The sequence below is a fragment of the Bubalus kerabau genome, chromosome X, assembly GCF_029407905.1.
Source record: "Bubalus kerabau isolate K-KA32 ecotype Philippines breed swamp buffalo chromosome X, PCC_UOA_SB_1v2, whole genome shotgun sequence".
In the NCBI taxonomy this organism is placed as follows: Eukaryota; Metazoa; Chordata; class Mammalia; order Artiodactyla; family Bovidae; genus Bubalus; species Bubalus kerabau.
This window is the reverse complement of record NC_073647.1, coordinates 89,326,734-89,346,737: the sequence shown is the minus strand read 5'-3', so window position 1 is coordinate 89,346,737 and position 20,004 is coordinate 89,326,734. Positions and strand designations below refer to the sequence as shown.

Sequence of the window (20,004 nt, the reverse complement as noted above, 5' to 3'; positions counted from 1 at the left end):
TAAAAGAAAGTGAAATATGTAGTGAAAAATGATAGCTCAATTACAACCATCTACTTATTTACTAATAGTATCCATTTCCATTTCAAGGTGCAACATGTTGGTTCCTTAATACTTCTAATTCAGGTTTTACATTTACTATAAGAAAGTGATTTGGGGGAGAAATTTCCTGGCAGTCCAGTGGTTAGGACTTGGCACTTTCAGTGCCAGGGCCCAGGTGGGATCCCTGGTCTGGAAACTAAGATCCTGCAAGTCACAAAGCATGGACAATAAATAAATAATATATACCAGGTATATATGACCATATGCTGTGATCTATTCAGCCTTATATAGATCTAGATCTAAAGAACAAAAATGGATTTTTATCATCTATTTGTTCTAAAAAATGTTTCTGATCAACTATACATGCAGAGAGCTGCAATAAATGAAATACATCCATATATGAATGACTTTTATTTGACCCCAGAGAGCTACACACTAGAGGAATAGGTGAAGTTCATCATTTGGAACCCACAGCTTTCCCCATCTACGTTTATGTTCATAACATGTAGCAACCTACTCTTTGCTCCAGTTCTTTATAGTCTTTTCCATATTTCAGCAAATATGGCAAATGATAGTATTAGGTTGGTGCAAAAGTAATTACAGTTTTTGCATTGTTGAAAATTGCCTTTTGATACTGGAATACATTCTAAATAAATGTGGTCATCATTTTAATGTGCATTTCTTGCTTTATGCTTTTTTGCTAATGAGTTATGACTTACTATTTTATATTTATTTTAGACTAGGGAAATGATGTTAGACAAAAAGCAAATTCAAGCGATTTTCTTATTTGAGTTCAAAATGAGTCATAAAGCAGTGGAGACAACTCACAACATCAACAACACATCTGGCTCAGGAACTGATAATGAATGTACAGTACAGTGGTGGTTCAAGAAGTTTTGCAAACGAGATGAGAGCCTTGAAGATGAGCACTGTGGCTGGTCATTAGAAGTTGACAAGGAACAACTGAGTGGATCACTGAAGCCAATCCTCTTTCAACTATGTAAAAAGTTGCCAAAGAACTCACTGTCTACCATTCTATGGTCGTTCATCATTTGAAGCAAATTGGAAAGGTGAAAAAGATAAGTGGGTGCCTCCTGAGCTGACAGAAAATCAAAAAAAATCATCGTTTTGAAGTGTCATCTTCTCTTATTCTATGCAACGACAACAAACCATTAATTAAACAGATTGTGATATGTGACAAAAACTGGATTTTGTATGACAACTGACAATGACCAGCTCAGCAGTTGGACCAAGGCATAGCTCCAAAGCACTTCCCAAAGTCAAATTTGCACCAAAAAAATGTCATGATTACTGATTGGCAGTCTACTGCCCATCTGATCCACTATAGCTTTCTGAATACCAAAGAAACCACTTACACCTATGAAGTATGCTCAGCAAATCTATGACATGCACCGAAACCTGCAATGCTTACAGGCAGCATTAACAGAAATGACCCAATTCTTCTCCATGACAATGCTCGACCGCACATCACACAACCAATGCTTCAAAAGTTGAATGAATTGGGCTATGAGGTTTTTCTCTCATCCACCACATTCACCTGACCTCTTGCCAAGAGACTACTACTTCTTCCAGTATCTCAACAACTTTGTCCAGGGAAAATGTTTCCATAACCAGCAGGAGGCAGAAAATGCTTTCCAAGAGATCGTTGAATCCTGAAGCATGGATTTTTTATGTTACAGGAATAAGCAAACGTTATTTCTCGTTGGCAAAACTGCATTGATTTTAATGGTTCCTATTTTGATTAACAAAAATATGTTTGAGCCTTGTTATAATGATTTAAAATTCACTGTCTGAAACTATTAATTATGTTTGTACCAACCTAATACTTATAATTGCACAACAGGAAAAGTGGAAGAAGCTCCTCATTTCTGAAAGCAACTCAGCTGCATTAGACCCCATTTGTACTTCCAACTGATGAAGGGATCTATACCTCAACATACTTTTATGCAACCCATTTGGAGCACAGTATGATACATACTGGTTAGTCTATTCTCTTTTCTCTTAACCATGCTGCTGCTAAGTCACTTCAGTCGTGTCCGACTCTGTGCAACCCCATAGACGGCAGCCTACCAGGCTCCCCCGTCCCTGGGATTCTCCAGGCAAGAACACTGGAGTGGGTTGCCATTTCCTTCTCCAATGCAGGAAAGCAAAAAGTGAAAGTGAAGTTGCTCAGTCGTGTCTGACTCTTTGCGACCCCATAGACTGCAGCCTACCAGGCTCCACTGTCCATGGGATTTTCCAGGCAAGAGTACTGGAGTGGGGTGCCACTGCCTTCTCTGTCTCTTAACCATAAGTTACATGAAAAACTTCAACAAGAGTATTTTAGGAAAAATCATTCCCAGGAACACATAAACTATGAGCTATTTATTTCTAATTATGAGATGAGAGACTAAGGAAAATTTAAGTGAAATGCAGATCAGGAGACCAGAGGAGAAAACAGCAGGAGATTCCCACTACCTTAAACTTTAACCATTCCTTTAAGTATACTTTAAATCTAGCTGGAATATGAACACTGCTAAGCTGTCTTTATGGGATAGCAGGGGACAAAAACAAGAAAAGAGGGACTGCTTTGGTGGTCCGGTGGTTGGGAGTCTACCTCCCAGTGCAGGGGACATGGGTTCAAGCCCTAATCAGGGAACTAGGTTCCTATATGCCACAGGGCAACTAAGCCCGCACACCACAACTACAGAGCCCAGGCACCGCAACTAAGACCCAATGTTAACAAAAATAAATAAATTAACTAAAGTTTAAAAATAAGAAGTAAAGAAATTTTGTAATTTAATTTATACTACTCCCCTGATTTCTCAGAGAAGTAAGCCAAGGTCTATTGTTAGGCTGCCATCTGTTTATTCTAAGGAGGTACTGAAGAGAGAAATGTTTATCAGGGATTCACCAAATTTGTTCAGCTGCAGGCCTGAGACCAGCTAAACTTGTCTGTTCATAGGCTCATTCACTGAGCTGGCAGCCACATCGCCCTTCTCTTCACAGATGGTCTATACTTTGCTCCGTGATTCACAAATGCCACATATTTAGAGTTATTTATACTGTTGTGTCTCTAGATATTTTAAATATTCACCTATCTGTTCCTAGCACTCGAGTTTCTAAACATCTAGTCAGACTGCTCTAGGAGAATGTGGAGCCTGAGTACTCATCCTTCAAATGTAGAAACGAGTAAAGAGAACTTAAGCCACTGGGAAGTTCAATGGAAGACTTTCACTGAGTTTATACTCATGCACAAGAAAAAGAAAGAGAAAGCGAAGTAGATGACACAACTGTACCTGATACAAGGGAAATCTAAAGTAGACAATAAATATAGATTATGAAGAATTACAAGGAAAAAAGACTAAAACATCAAAACTAGCTTTACTGTATAAAATGAATGACAATCATAGTTTATTACCTGAAATGCTTACAGTTATTTATATGTAGTTAAGTGAAATCACCATGGTGGGTTTAAAATAGAATATATCTAGGTCTGAATACTCTTCTACCAATCATTTATAAAGATATAATAATATTGTGAGGCTGTTCAAGAATTAAGTTAGCTAACACATAGAGTGAAAATAATATAGGATTTAGGCATATATGTGTAAACAAATGTTAGCTTTTCTTTTTTCCCTTCTTCTTAAAAACCAGAGAGAGCACAATGGTTTGCTTCTACTTCAACATTCATTAAACATTTGTTGCTATTATGTGTATATGATTAACCTAGGTGCTTACCAATTGTGGAAAGATATTCCTTTGAGCCCATTGGTGAGGATAATTAATACTGGAAAGAAGCATGACTTTACAATGACATGATATTTTTTAAATCAGTGTTCCATGATATATGTAAGAATTATTAGACTCACTTTCTTCCAGTTTTAAAGAAACTGAGGGATTGTTTCCTGTTTCATCCACATTTCCTTCACCACCTCCTCGAGATCTTGAATTCCAGACTTTAATCACTTCAACATCATTGTCACTGCCACTTCCACTTGAGCTACTATCTTTTTTTCCCTTTTTCCCCTTTGCTTTTTTCTTTCTAAAAAAGAGAACAAATTCAAATGATTAGGGAAACACAGGAAAAATACAAGTGCCAATTATTAGAGGACAATCAGCAAGTTGGGATTTTAAACATGTCAACACAGGGCACAAAAAGTATTCAATTTACTTTGTATAATCATCAGAGCTTAAACTCATGGAGGTTTCATCGGAATCTGAAGCTATAAATTCATCCATACTGTCTTCATCAAAATATCCCTAGGGAAAAAAAATGAACATTTTAAGAATTTATTTCAATTTATACTGGAAATTATAATGATGATATCTATTTCATTTAAGGATAAGTTCATTGTTATGAGATAAGAAAGAACTGAAGAACTATAATATATTAGAAAAAATAAAGGAAACATCACAGATATGACTAATAAATGCAACGTGAAGTCTTAGATTGACTCATGGAAAAGAAAAGGGATGTAAATACAAAAACTGATGAAATCCAATTAACCTCTATTGTTTAGTTACTAGTACTTATGTGAATTTCTTAATTCCGACTATTTTACTATGGTTATGCAAGATGTTAATCTATGACAGAAGAGACAAGAATATACAATTGAAAAAAAGCAGTCTCTTTAATAAGTGGTGCCGGGAAAACTGGACAGCTATATGTAAAAATGAAATTAGAACATTCCCTAACACCATACACAAAAATGAACTCAAAATGGATTAAAGACTTAAATGTAAGACTGGATAATATAAAACCCTTATAGGAAAACATAGGCAGAACACTCTCTAACATAAATCGCAGCAAGATCTTTTTTTGACTCACCTCTGAGAGTAATGAAGATAGAAACAAAAATAAACAAATGGGACTTAATTAAAATTTAAAAAGCTTTTGCAAAGCAAAGGAGACCAGAGACAAAAATGAGGTACTATGTCACACTGGTCAGAATGACAATCATCAAAACTCTAGAAACAATATATTCTAGAGAGGGTGCGGAGAAAGGGGAACCCTTTATACTGTTGGTGTGTGTGTGCTTAGTCGCTCAGTCATGTCTGACTCTTTGTGACCTCATGGACTGTAGCCTGCCAGGTTCCTCTGTCCATGGGAATTCTCCAGGCAAGAAAACTGGAGTGGGTGGCCATGCCCTCCTCCAAGGGATCTTCCCAACCCAGGGATCTAACCCAGGTCTCCCATATTGCAGGTGGATTCTTTACCATCTGAGCCACCAGGGAAGCCTTGTTAGTGGGAATGTAAATTGGAATAGCCAGTATGGAGAACAGTATGGAGGTTCCTTAAAAAACTAAAAGTAGAGTTGCCACATGATCTAGCAATCCCAGTCTTGGGAATATACCTGAAAAAAAACTGTAATTCAAAAAGTGTACAACAGCCAGGACATGGAAGCAACCTAAATGTCCACTGACAGAGAAATGGATGAAGAATATGTGGTGTGTATATATATATATATACACAATGGATATTATTCAGCCATAAAAAATGAAATGATGCCATTTGCAGCAACATGGATGGACCTAGAGATTATCATTCTGAGTGAAGTCAAACAGAGAAGGACAAATATTGTATGATATTGCTTACATGTGGAATCTAAAAAAAGGGTACAAGTGAACTTACTTAAGCAACAGAAATAGAGTCAGAGGTGTAGAAAACAATCTTATGGTTACCATCAGGAAGGGAAGAGGGGATTGGAATTGACATATACACAATACTATAATAAAGACCTACTGTACAGCAGAAGGAACTCTACTCAATACTCAGTAATGACCTATATGGGAATAGAATCTAAAAAAGAGTGGATATATATACAACTGATTCACTTTGCTATACAACAGAAAGTAACACAACATTGTAAATCAACTATATGCCACTAAATTTTTTTTTAAATTAACATTTAACACTCCTTCCATAATCACAATTCATTCAAACACAGAGTAATTAACTAGAAATAAAATAGGCTGAAGTACTGTGCCACAAAGAAAAAGAAATCTGAATATACAGTAAGTCTATACAGATCAACCTTTTTCCAAAGTTATTCTACTTACTACAGATACCTTTTGATCAATTTTAGGTTAGTTAATTTACCTTATTTTCTTTACTAATGTAGTCCAGCTGCAAACACCATGGATGAGTCCAGATTCTACTTAACATTTGAAAATCTTGGAAAAGTTTTGCACCTGCCTTTCCTCTTCCACCTTCGCTGCTATTACCTACACCTGATCAAAAGAAAAAAAAAAAAAAAGAGAGAGAGCGCTAACGTTAAGACATAAGAATTCTCTAGCTCAACTAAGGTGTTTCTGTATTAGGACCTTAGCTTGATCTGTGCATCAGAATACTCTGGCCCTGTAGAGAAGCTAACAGGCCCTCATTTTTAGACTATTTCAAAACACATAAACAGGATTACAAAAGAAATCCAACATACAGAAATCATCAAAATGTTAAAAAAAAAAAAAACTTGTGGTATAATGATATGCAACCTTATTAATGCATTAAATAACAAAATACAGTAGTAAGTTTAACAATGGCCTGAAATTCTGAAGTACTGATAAAGGCAAATAAGTTTGATTTATGAGTAACAACAATATGTAGAAATATTTCTTATTTCTATTGGTAACAAAGTCACAGCTATCACTAATACTACTATGGTTTAATAACTGGAAAAATGCCATATTTTTGATAGAGGTTAGTGAAAACAGGCAGTATTTTCTTATTCAGGTCCTAGATTCTATCCATGTGCTCTACATTACAAATTCCTGCTTTAGATAAAGCCACTCTCTGTACACAGTACTTAAGCAAAACTCTTACGTCAAAAACCCAGTATTTATAAAAAGTGTTTTTCAAGTTGAAAAAATTATTTATTTTGCCCAGAGAAACTTGAACAATATATTTTTTATATGAAAATGAAGTAAAAACGAAATGAATGTACATTTCATTAAGATGACAAAATTATCAAGGGGGTAAAACACAAAAGAACAAAGTTGATCTTTTAAAAGAACAGTATTTAAACAATAACATTTTTCTGTCCACAGTTTTAAAAGATCTAAATTCACATCTCCATGAGGGACAAGATGTATATTCAGTAATGATATGAAATATGAATAAAAAAGCATAAAAAATCAGTACTCGCTATTTTGCCCGATTAGAGGTATTGCCACTGTGTATGATAGAAATCATTGCTGTGAAAATGAGGCATCTAATTTCTTGATAGCATTCCCTTATAATCCTTTTATTTCTACAAAGACATAAATGAGTCTTCTTTTCACCTGAACACTTAAAAAGGCTAAGGTATGCCTGTATCTTGTTCTGGTTTTGATTTACATTTCCCTGATAGCTAATCATATTGAGCAACATTTAGAGAAGTGTTTCTCAGGCAGAGGGTACATCAGAATCACCCAGAGGAATTATAAAAATGCAGCTGCCTAAGCCCTACTCTAAAGCCATTGAATCAACCTGTAATGTGTGGTACATAGATCAATTCATTTTTAAAGACAATAGGAGTTTATTGTTCTCTATTTATAAGAGTACAATTCAGTGGCATTAAGTATAATCAAAACGTTGTACAACCATCAGCACTCTCCATTTCTAAAACTTTTTCCATCATTTACAGAAAACTTTGTACCCATTAAATGAATCTGACTCTTCTAGTCAATTCTAAATGTAATCACACAGTATTTGTCCTTTTGTTTCCAACTTATTTTACTTAACATGATGTCTTCAAGTTCCATTCACGTCAGAATTTCTTTAAAAGATTGTAATCTTCCATTGTTTGCATATATCATATTTTGTTAATCTATTCATTACTTGATGGACACTTTGATTGCTTCCATGTTTTTGGCTATTACAAATAATACTGCTATATAAACATGAATTGATAAGTATCTGTTTTGCATTCTTGCTTTCAATTATTTTGAAAGTAGAATTTTACCTAGAAGTACAATTGCTGTATCACATGGTAATTCTCTGCTTAACCCTTTGAGGGATTGCCACACTTTTGTCACAGCACCTACACAAGTGTTCTAATTCCTCCATATCACTTCCAACACTTATTATCTTTCTTTATTTGAGAGTCATCCTATTGGGTGTGATGTGGTATCTCTTGGTTTTATTTGCATTTCTTGAATAACTAGTGATAATGTAGAGCATTTTTTAATGTGCTTATCAGTCACTTGTATGTCTTTTTTGGAGAAATGTCTATTAAAAACCCCTATGTCCATTTTTGAACTTTGTTTGGTTTTTTGTTGTTGTTAGGTTGTAAGGGGCTTCCCAGGTGGCGCTAGTGGCAAGAACCCACCTGCCAATGCAGAAGACATAAGAAACACAGGTTGGATCCCTAGGACCGGAAGATCCCCTGGAGGAGGGCAAAGCAACCCACTTGCCTGGAGAATCCCACAGACAGAGGAGCCTGGCGGGCTACACTGCACAGGGTCGCAAAGAGTCAGACATGACTGAAGCAAATGAGCACATGCAGTTGTAAGAGTTCTTTATATGTTCTGGATATTAATCCCTTTTAGGAAAATGACTTACAAATATTTTCTTCCATTCTGTAGACTGTTTTTGTATGTGCTCCATTTCTGCATGCCTAAGACAATGTATGGATTTTAATAGTGATTTAAGCTAAAAATCAGGCTGTTTTAAAACTAAGTATTCACACTTATAAAATCTAAAATGTTTACTGAAGGCAGAGGCTTACATGTAAATAGAAAGTTCTGATGGAAAGTGAAAGTTTTAGCTCCTCGGTTGTGTGTGACTCTTTGTGACACCATGGACTGTAACCCACCAGGTTTCTGTCCATGGAATTCTCCAGGCAAGAATAGTGGAGTGGGTTGTCATGCCCTCTTCCAGGGGAAATTCCTGATCCAGGAATCAAACCTGCACTTCTCACACTGCAGGCAGATTCTTCACTGTCTGAGCCAACTGTATTTTTTAGAGAATGAAGGAAAATTAAGAAGATACTAATTTTCTTGAAATTCATTAAATTTAGTCTCTTATGACTTTAATTCTGCAAATATTAAATATACTATAAATTACTACTACTAAACTTACCATCAAATTGTTGCTAGCATTAAAAGAAAAATTTATATGAACTTCTTAAAGCTAAGTTGAATATAAAAAGAGTCAAAGAAACAAAAGTATTTTTGGACTATGTAATCAATAAAGTATCAAAGATTTTAATTCCAAGTGAGACAGGTGACATTTTGGGAGAAACATTTTGATGGTTTCTAGTGAGAATCAAGATAAAGCAGCTTTTTATATAATCCATTTGGCCTTTTATGAGAGTTTTTTTCAAGGGGTTATTAACTCAGGTTATTCTACTTTAAGGAAAATAACATCACATTTAGTAGGGGGGAAATTCCAAGACATTCTCATGTCTGAAAGACTGATGGCACCAGATAAATTAACAACCATACCTTTCTTAATTAAGAAGCTATAGCAGTTAGTACTTTAGATATTTACTCCTATCAATTAAAGTCATAAAAAATGAGGCCCCCTTAAATCTTAAATATTGCACTGCTCTTAGAAAGAGTATGTTTTAATATCTATACATGAGCTATTAACAATTTGCTGTTGGTTATTAAACACAACTGATTCTTTAATATTTTTAAACAGTACGATCCCCACAATGAAACAAAATTTTAAATATTTTGGAGAAAATATTAAGTGACCAAATTTAGCACCTTTTATTATTCAGAGAGTAAAGTCTCTCTGATGTTGAGAGGTCTCAACATCCCTCTCTTTCTCACTGGAATGACTATATTTAGTTAATGATGTCTGCATTTTTTGTCATTCAAGTCCAAATGGTACAATAAATCTAATAGATTATGATTAATATACAAATGAAAATGTGTGCCTTATTAGAAATGATCTCCTTTCAAAAGTCAGTCCGAAAATTGTTTTAAAAATAAAGCAAAAAAATTTCTATAAAATACAAACATTCGAAACCTGTTTTCCCCCAAGTAGAAAAACTGTTGAGGACCATTATCATTATTCTGTTTTCTAAAGTAGAAATTATCTGTCACAAAGAGTGTTATTTTAACTACTAATATGAAGCATCACTGTAATGTGTGTGTATAAACCTCCACTCTCTATTATTTTTTGATCACTTGTTGTATCGAAAATGGCTGAAGAGTACCTTCTAACCTATAGCCCCTAAATAAATCTGGCACATCAACTGGGAAAAGGTACCAGAATAAAGTGACCAACAAGTAAAAAATTTCACTCCAGACCAAACAGAAACTAATGTTTTGCTCTGTGAATGGTGACAACCTTGGACAAACACACATACAAACACCTGAATTTATTGATGATGAAACAGAATCTATCTGCTGTTATGTTTTAAAAGCACACAGAGCGACTTTCCTGGCAGTCCAGTGGTTAAGATCTGCCTTCAATGCAGGGGACATGGGTTCAATCCCTGGTCCAGGAACTAAGATCCCACATGCTGTGGGGCAACTCAGCCCACATGCCACAACTAGAGAAAAGCCATCATGCTGCAACTACATAGCCAACATGCTCTGGAACACACATGCCACAAGTGAAGAGAAGCCTGCATGCCGCAACAAAAGATATTACATGCCGCAGCTAAGATCCAATATAGTCAAAGATAAAAAAATAAAGTTTAAATAACAACAATTAAAAAAGCATATGGAAAAGAGTATAAGTTCCTCATAATGTAATCACTCAGAAAATAACCTGTTATTAACATATTTGTGTATTTTAGGCATTTCTGTGTATTTTTATTGTAACACTGGGACATAATATATGCCCTGCTTTGTATTTTGCCCCCTTTTCCCTTCAACATTTGTCAACTTGATACCTAAAAAAGCAATTTCATGAGTTTGACTTATAGGTCTTTTATTAATGTGGTTGGATATTTTTTAATAATACACTGGAATTTTATGTATCTTCTTTTATGGATTTAGTCAAATACATAATATTTTATGAAATAAAAGCTCTTTACAAATTAAGGCATTATTGATATATTCTATATATTTTTTCACTAGTTTGTTCCTTAATTTTATTTTGAGAATATTAGCTTTTTAATGAGAAATATTTTTTGTTTTTATAATATAAACATACCATTTTACACAAATCCAAAATTGCAAAAGAACAACTGATGTGGTAAAATTACCACGACAGCATTCTTCAGAAAAAGAATGTCTTAAGAAAGTAAAAAACAATAAACTAAGTCTATTTGTTACCTGTTAAGTGATCTAAGTAGTACTGATAGAGTTTGCACTGAATAGGAGTCATTCTCACAGCTAAAACATACTCATGCTTTGGAGGCAAAAACTTTGTTAATGCTGTATAATCTTTCCTCTGTAATTAACAATAAACAGAATGAAAATTAGTTAAATATATGACAGGAATTAACTGCTCTAAGAATCATCACTGCTTGCAACTAAAAAGTGCACACAAATAAAAGGTACCAGACATATAAGAAAACATTTACTTAAATATAATTACCCTCTTGAATCACACAATGATCCCATTTAATTGTAGTTAATGTATTTCATGTGACTACATAGTATGACTCACTGGTAAAAAGATACTGCAACACACCAGGCAGGTTTTAAATTGAAGTGGCCATACTACCAAATGAGCAATTTAGGTTTTCAAATGGTCTCCTCTACATAGAAAAAAAGAAAAGAAAAAAAAGGTGGGGAGGGGATACAGTAGGTAGTGCTAGCAAAAAGAATTGCTTTAATCATACAGTAAAACAGATGAATCAAAGTCCAATGCAGTCTGAGTTATCCTTTGGGTAAAGTGTGCAAACATGCCAGAGGATAACATATAACATCAGGGGGAATGTTTGTCCAATTGAGAAAACAAGCCATGTATAGGCATTCTTAATATAGGAACAGGAAAGAAAGAACACTAATGTGATAGATACAAATGACTACCTAAATCAGAAAAATGCCACCTAGGTAGTAGCAGTAATACAGAAATAAGAGTACCTGCTAGTACCTGTGGGTAACCTGAACAAACAGAATGACTTTACCTTATATAACGGGAGTACAGTCAGTCAAAAGGACAGCCTATCTCATCTGTTATATCCATTAATAGCTGGTGTCTTAAGAAAAATAAAGAACTGAGATCTATTAACTACTTGCTCAGTCTCTATATCCTTATCTACTCATTAACAATGGTTTACTGAAGATCTATGTGTAAAGAACACTATTAGTCCAATAAAGTTATTGTATGTACTTGGAATTAATAAAACTGTTTCTTCAGGATTACTTCTTTCATAATTCATAAGTGCCTTTCCTACAACCATTTCAAACAAATGAGGTTTGGAATACTATACTATAAATTCTGGTGAGCACAGAAATTTCTGAACCATAATAGCTGTGGTCCTTTTACATATCCCCTATCATAAGGATGAGATAAATCTAAACATTAACATATAACCATATAAAGCTATACATCCAGCAAATGAATTAATCAAGTATGTTCTAAACTTCTCAATGCAATTTTTTTAAAGTTCAATACTAAATAAACTTTGGAAAAGAGTGCAAGAAGATTTAACTATAAAACTACTGAAAGGAGACAGAAAACACAAAATAATTCAAGTTTAAATTCAGAAAACATTTTGAGATTACAATATAACAAAGTAACAATATATTATTACTGTGGAATGTACTTGTACCTGAACACATCCAGCTAACATTTCATAGAGAATGTGAGCTCGTTTTTTCATTACTCTGACATCTACCATGGTAGAATCTGCACACTGACCATTTTGGATTGGATTTATAAACCGATTCCTGAATTCCTTAATGGATCCAAGCAAATTTTCTTTGATAAAGTTAACCATGCAATGATCTAAGAAAGAAGATATTAGTTCATTAACAACAGTAACAGCTAAAAGAACTGAGAAAATTTCTTTGACAAAAAGCTCATGTCAAAAATGCCTGCCATGGCAGCATTAGAATTAAGATACAAAGAAAGAACACCAAACTGAGTGTAGACTAAACACTGGTTTATCAGTCTGATCTAGAACTGGATTACCTAAACCAGATGAGAAATTCAAATAAAACCCAATCCAAAATTCTAGACTGTTTAGGAAATTAATGTTTAGGAAAAACAACACCTAGAACATTTTATTCTAACTCACTAGTCTTTATAATACATATTGAGTATAAAACAACTGCTCTGTAATTCTATGACTTTATGATCAGCAAGCATATCTTGTGAAAACAACATAGATACTGAACCAAAATAATAAAATCAATTAATAAGCTACTAGATCAAATTTTGAATTAACTGATTTAGTTCAAGAAGTCCTAAATAACTGCCCTATGCTATACAGGACCACAACGTGAAACAGGGCAACATTCTATAAATGGGGAAAGAAAAAAGGGGAAAACTGGAACAGACAAAAATAAAGATAAAATATAGATATATAGTATAGATAAATATAAAGAAAGATAAAATGAAACAGTAACCAGTATTACAAATAATAAAACATAAAACAGTTAACTATAAAAATACTGAGAATGGAGATAACATAAAAATAACAAAAAAATTTAGAACAGATTACAGTGGGATATTTCAATTTGTTATTTGCTGCATAACTCATGTTCCCTCTTTAGTGTCACCAGAAACATATGAAAATGAGGGAAACTCAAAAGTCACTTCTCTGGGTTCACATCATTTATCCTCAGCCTCAGCAAACTGTATCCTGACATCAATTCAACACAACTATCCTCCAATCTCCACCTTCCTAAAACTTTCATTTAGCATAGCATTTCTTTCCAAGCTCCTATCAGTAACTCCTCCAAAACTGGATACATTCTTTTACACATTGACTCACACTCAATTAGGTTATTTTGAAGTGGTGTTCCCGTTAAAATAATTCTCCTCCTTGATCGTATAGAATTCATAGCTTTTGAAACAGCAGATGCTTCATTTTTTAGAATATGGCCTTCATCACAAACAACAAAGTCAGGTCCTAGAAAAACAATATTTAATACATAATAAAATTAAAAGCACAATCCATTTAAGTAAAGTTAAACACTTTACAGTGCTGCTCTTATGGAAAGATGCTGTGGAAACAACATCCTGATAAGAACAGTTCTACTTTATCTGCTGCTGTATTTGGTAAATGTGGTACTAACAGTATTAATTTTATTAAAGTGCTATTATGATGGTACTTAAGGACCTCTGAATAAGAGTACAATATAAGTTAAAACTACTACTTGAGATGAAGAGTAACTTATATATACTAAAAAGACAAATTACAAAAGCTACATTTAAAGAAACACTATAGAAATCACAATAGACCAAGTACTACTTCCCATTTGACTTACTTCACATAACTAGTAGTCATTGTTGGGAAAAAATTTAACTGATAAAGGACAGCTAAACTGACTGTTACATGGGTATGGAGGTAGGAAGAAAAACATTGTCCAAGCTACAGATCTCATACCAGAGACTGGCTCTTTCAAAAGAAATACGTATGATTTGTTCTATGAAAATAACCATATGCACTCTTGGGTAAAGTATCCTATAAACACAAACTGCTTGCAGGTTAATATACACAGCCTTAACGTACTCCTTTTCCTATATGGAATCAGTCTGTTGTTCCATATCCAGTTCTAACTGTTGCTTCCTGACCTGCATACAGGTTTCTCAAGAGGCAGGTCAGGTGGTCTGGTATTCCCATCTCTTTCAGAATTTTCCACAGTTTATTGTGATCCACACAGTCCAAGGTTTTGGTATAGTCAATAAAGCAGAAATAGATATTTTTCTGGAACTCTCTTGCTTTTTCAATGATCCAGTGGATGTTGGCAATTTGATCTCTGGTTCCTCTGCCTTTTCTAAAACCAGCTTGAACATCTGGAAGTCCAGGTTCACGTATTGCTAAAGCCTGGCTTGGAGTTTAAGCATTACTTTACTAGCGTGTGCTGCTGCTGCTGCTGCTGCTAAGTTGCTTCAGTCGTGTCCGACTCTGTGCGACCCCATAGACGGAAGCCCACCAGGCTCCACCATCCCTGGGATTCTCCAGGCAAGAGCACTGGAGTGGGTTGCCATTTCCTTCTCCAATGCATGAAAGTGAAAAGTGAAAGTGAAGTCGCTCAGTCGTGTCCGACTCTTAGTGACCCCATGGACTGCAGCCTACCAGGCTCCCCCGTCCATGGGATTTTCCAGGCAAGAGTACTGGAGTGGGGTGCCATTGCCTTCTCTGTACTAGCGTGTGAGATGAGTGCAATTGTGCGGTAGTTTCAGCATTCTTTGCCATTGCCTTTCTTTGGGATTGGGATGAAAACTGACCTTTTCCAGTCCTGTGGCCACTGCTGAGTTTTCCAAATTTGCTGACATATTGAGTGCAGCACTTTCACAGCATCATCTTTCAGGATTTGAAACAACTCAACTGGAATTCCATCACCTCCACTAGCTTTGTTCGTAGTGATGCTTCCTAAGGCCCACTTGACTTTCCAGATGTCTGGCTCTAGGTGAGTGATCACACCATCCTGATTATCTGGATTGTGAAGATCTTTTTTGTACAATTCTTCTGTGTATTCTTGCCACCTCTTCTTAATATCTTCTGCTTCTGTTATACCATTTCTGTCCTTTATCAAGCCCATCTTTGCATGAAATGTTCCCTTGGTATCTCTAGTTTTCTTGAAGAGATCTCTAGTCTTTCCCATTCTGTTGTTTTCCTCTATTTCTTTGTATTGATCACTGAGGAAGCCTTTCTTATCCCTCCTTGCTATTCTTTGGAACTCTGCATTCGAATGGGTATATCGTTCCTTTTCTCCTTTGCTTTTCACTTCCCTTCTTTTCACAGCTATTAGTAAGGCCTCCTCAGATAGCCATTTTGCTTTTTTGCATTTCTTTTTCTTGGGGATGGTCTTGAACCCTGTCTCCTGTACAATGTCACGTACCTCCATCCATAGTTCATCAGGTACTCTATCAGATTTAGTCCCTTAAATCTATTTCTCACTTCCACTATATAGTCATAAGGGATTGATTTATGTCATACCTGAATGGTCTAGTGGTTTTCTCCACTTTCTTCAATTTCAGTCTGAATTTGGCAATAAGTTCATGATCCAAGCCACAGTCAGCTCCCAGTCTTGTTTTTGCTGACTGTATAGAGCTTCTCCATCATTGGCTGCAAAGAATATAATCAATATGATTTCTTTGTTGACCATTTGGGGATGTTCATGTGTAGAGTCTTCTCTTGTGTTGTTGGAAGAGGGTGTTTGCTATGACTAGTGCGTTCTCTTGGCAAAACTCCATTAGCCTTTGCCCTGCTACATTCTGTACTCCAAGGCCAAATTTGCCTGTTACTCCAGGTGTTTCTTGACTTCCTACTTTTGCATTCCAGTCCCCTATAATGAAAAGGACATCTTTTTGGCTGTTAGTTCTAGAAGATCTTGTAGGTCTTCATAGAACTGTTCAATTTCAGCTTCTTCAGCGTTACTGCTTGGGGCATAGACTTGGATTACTGTGATATTGAATGTTTTGCCTTGGAAATGAACAGAAACCATTCTTTCATTTTTGAGATTGCATCCAAGTACTGCCTTTTGGACTCTTTTGTTGACTAGGATGGCTACTCCATTTCTTCTAAGGGATTCCTGCCCACAGTAGTAGACATAATGGTCACCTGAGTTAAATTCACCCATTCCGGTCCATTTTAATTCACTGATTTCTAGAATGTCAATGTTCACAATTGCCATCTCCTGTTTGACCACTTCGAATTTGCCTTGATTCATGGACCTAACATTCCAGGTTCCTATGCAATATTGCTCTTTACAGCATCGAACCCTGCTTCCATCACCAGTCCCATTCACAACTGGGTGTTGTTTTTGCTTTGGCTGCATCCCTTCATTCTTTCTGGAGTATTTCTCCACTCATCTCCAGTAGCATATTGGGCACCTACCGACCTGTGGAGTTCATCTTTCACTGTCCTATCTTTTTGCCTTCTCATAAGGAATACGTCAAGGCTGTATATTGTCATCCTGCTTATTTAACTTACATGCGGAGTATATCGTGAGAAACACTGGGCTGGAGGAAGCACAAGCTGGAATCAAGATTTCCGGGAGAAATATCAATAACCTCAGATATGCAGATGACACCACCCTTATGGCAGAAAGTGAAGAAGAATTAATGAAAGTGCAAAGAGGAGAGTGAAAAAGTTGGCTTAAAGCTCAACATTCAGAAAACGAAGATCATGGCAACTGGTCCCATCACTTCATGGGAAATAGATGGGGAAACAGTGTAAACAATGGCTGACTATTTTTCTGGGCTCCAAAATCACTGCACATGGTGATTGCAGCCATGAAATTAAAAGACGCTTACTCCTTGGAAGGAAAGTTATGACCAACCTAGACAGCATATTCAAAAGCAGAGACATTACTTTGCTAACAAAGGTCCGTCTAGTCAAGGCTATGGTTTTTCCACTGGTCATGTATGGATGTGAAAGTTGGACTATAAAGAAAGCTGAGTGCCGAAGAATTGATGCTTTTGAACTGTGGTGTTGGAGAAGACTCTTGAGAGTCCCTTGGACTGCAAGGAGATCCAACCAATCCATCCTAAAGGAGATCAGTCCTGGGTGTTCATTGGAAGGACTGATGTTGAAGCTGAAACTCCAATACCTTGGCCACCTGATGCGAAGAGCTGACTCATTTAAAAAGACTCTGATGCTGGGAAAGATTGAGGGAAGGAAGAGAAGGGGACAACAGAGGATAAGATGCTTGGATGGCATCACCAACTCGATGGACATGGGTTGGGTAGACTCCAGGAGTTGGTGATAGACCAGGAGGCCTGGCATGCTGTAGTTCACGGGGTCGCAAAGAATCGGACACGACTGAGTGACTGAACTGAACTGAGCTAATATACACATAAATTACTTAAACACTGATTTAAACAATAGCAATTGTCAAATTATCCCCTATTTTAGGCATTACAGAAAATGCATTTTCTACATGATTTCAGAAGTAACTGCTTCAGTATGATTGGTCAAATAACACAATTGCTATTCAATGTTCAGATGGAACTACATGAAGAATAAGATTTATTTTTAAACTAATCAACTGTTTAAAAATGAAAATACACATCTTGCTTTATATGTAAAAACCTATTATTTATTTTGAATCCTAAAAAGTTTTCTAAATATAAAAATTATCTTTTATACAAGTGATTAAAATGATTTCTACTACCCAATATTACGTGTTCATAAGGGTGTGGTGAAGCAGGTACTGATACATCCTTTGTGGAAGTCTAAGCTAGTATCAACGGGGCTTCCCTGGTGGCTCAGATGGTAAAGAATCTGCCTGCAAAGCAGGAGACCTGGGTTCAATCCTTGGGTCAGGAAAATCCCCTGGAGAAGGGAATGGCTACCCACTCCACTATTCTGGCCTGGAGAATTTCATGGACAGAAGAGACTGGTGGACTATAGTCCATGAGGTTGCAAAGAATTGGACACAACAAAGTGACTAACACTTTCACTTTTCACAAGCTGTTAATCAAATACTGTGGAAGACAATTTCATAATATCTACTAAAATGTAAAATATGTTGCACCCTTAACCCAAATTTCAGCTTCTGGTAATTTATCCTAAAGCTTTACTTCCACAAGTATCACAAGATACATGAAATATTCTCTGAAGCATTGTTATGGTGGGAAATTGAAACAACTTAAAAGCTTGGTCAAAGGGGTTAATAAAACTATGCTATGATGGAATGTTGCAGAACTTAAAATTAATGATGTACATTTCTTTGTACTATCCTTCAAAGGTATGTCAAATGTGTTGTTACTAAACAAAAGGAAGAGAGTTTCAAAATCTATATTATGATCCCATTTTATTTAAATAACCACCTCAAACAGGGTAATTTTTATCTATGTACACCTATATGTAGAGAAGTAAAGGATTAACCTGGCCCAAAAAAAAGTTTAGCCTTTGCCTCCAGCTCTAGGTCGGTAAACTCTAAATTCCAGGAATGTCTAACTTGATAAAAATTTGTTTACCTAGATGGCTTGGGAAACATTAGAGATAGTGTATGCTAACAAGGTGATGGGGCTGAAGGGAGATCAGCTCTGGGCATGTAGCATCTTCTCAACTTCTGGAGGGACTAGAAACTAAGATGACCCACATGAGTGGTCAACCATGTCTATGTGACCAAGCCCAAACTTCAGACACCAAGGCTCGGATGAATACGCCTGCTTGGCAATATTCCATGTGTACTGTCACTATAACACCAGTCTAATCACAAGAAAAACAACAGACACCAGTGAACATCCTACAGGATACTTTAATAACACTCCTCAAGACTGACAAGATAACAGAAAATAAAAGAAAGACTAATAAACTGACATAGACCAGAGAAGAATGTGGAGACATGACAAACGCTATGTGGTACCCAGGATGGGATCCTGGAATAGAAAGTGGATGGTAATATTAAACTGGTAAAATTCAAATATGGTTTGGAGTCTAGTTACTAATATATCAATTTCTTAGTTTTGACAAATCTACCATGGCAATGAAAGATGAACAGTGGGGGATTTGGATCCAGGATAAATGGGAGCTTTCTTTACTGTCATTTCAACTTGTCTGTAAACAAATAAACAAAAATTTCAAAATAATGTTTTTTTAATGTCACTAAATAGCTTACATAGAAAAACAAACATTACTCATTATATTATAAACTTTCATTTCTTTTTAATTTATTTCCTCATGATCACATTAAACATCTAAAACTTGTTTTAAACTGTTTCAAGGAAACCTTCTGAAAAATATGCTGCAAAACTATTCACTAGCTTATAGCTCTCTGACAACAAAACAACCACAGGACTTTTAGACAACTATTTTAGTCATGAGAAAAGGACAAACTTAACATTTACAATAGCAGTTAGTTTGGTACATGTTGATTATATCATTACTTTAAAAAAAAAGGCAAAAGAGTACAGACTTTCAGTTATAAAATGAATAAGGTCTGAGGATC

At 35.6% G+C, this 20,004-nt stretch overlaps 1 protein-coding gene across 11 annotated transcripts in view; it reads right to left on the bottom strand.

Annotated features, from left to right (window-relative positions):
• The window catches only part of ATRX (ATRX chromatin remodeler), a 285,555-nt gene that overhangs the window by 89,865 nt on the left and 175,686 nt on the right, over positions 1–20,004 (bottom strand). For all 11 annotated transcript variants that reach the window (XM_055565688.1, XM_055565686.1, XM_055565681.1 and 8 more), the window contains 6 exons: positions 13,872–14,009; positions 12,705–12,880; positions 11,257–11,374; positions 6,143–6,273; positions 4,214–4,302; positions 3,912–4,084 (listed from right to left, as the gene is read on the bottom strand). In XM_055565688.1, coding sequence (XP_055421663.1) covers positions 3,912–4,084; positions 4,214–4,302; positions 6,143–6,273; positions 11,257–11,374; positions 12,705–12,880; positions 13,872–14,009 — 825 coding nt within the window. The remainder of the gene's footprint in view (positions 1–3,911; positions 4,085–4,213; positions 4,303–6,142; positions 6,274–11,256; positions 11,375–12,704; positions 12,881–13,871; positions 14,010–20,004) is intronic.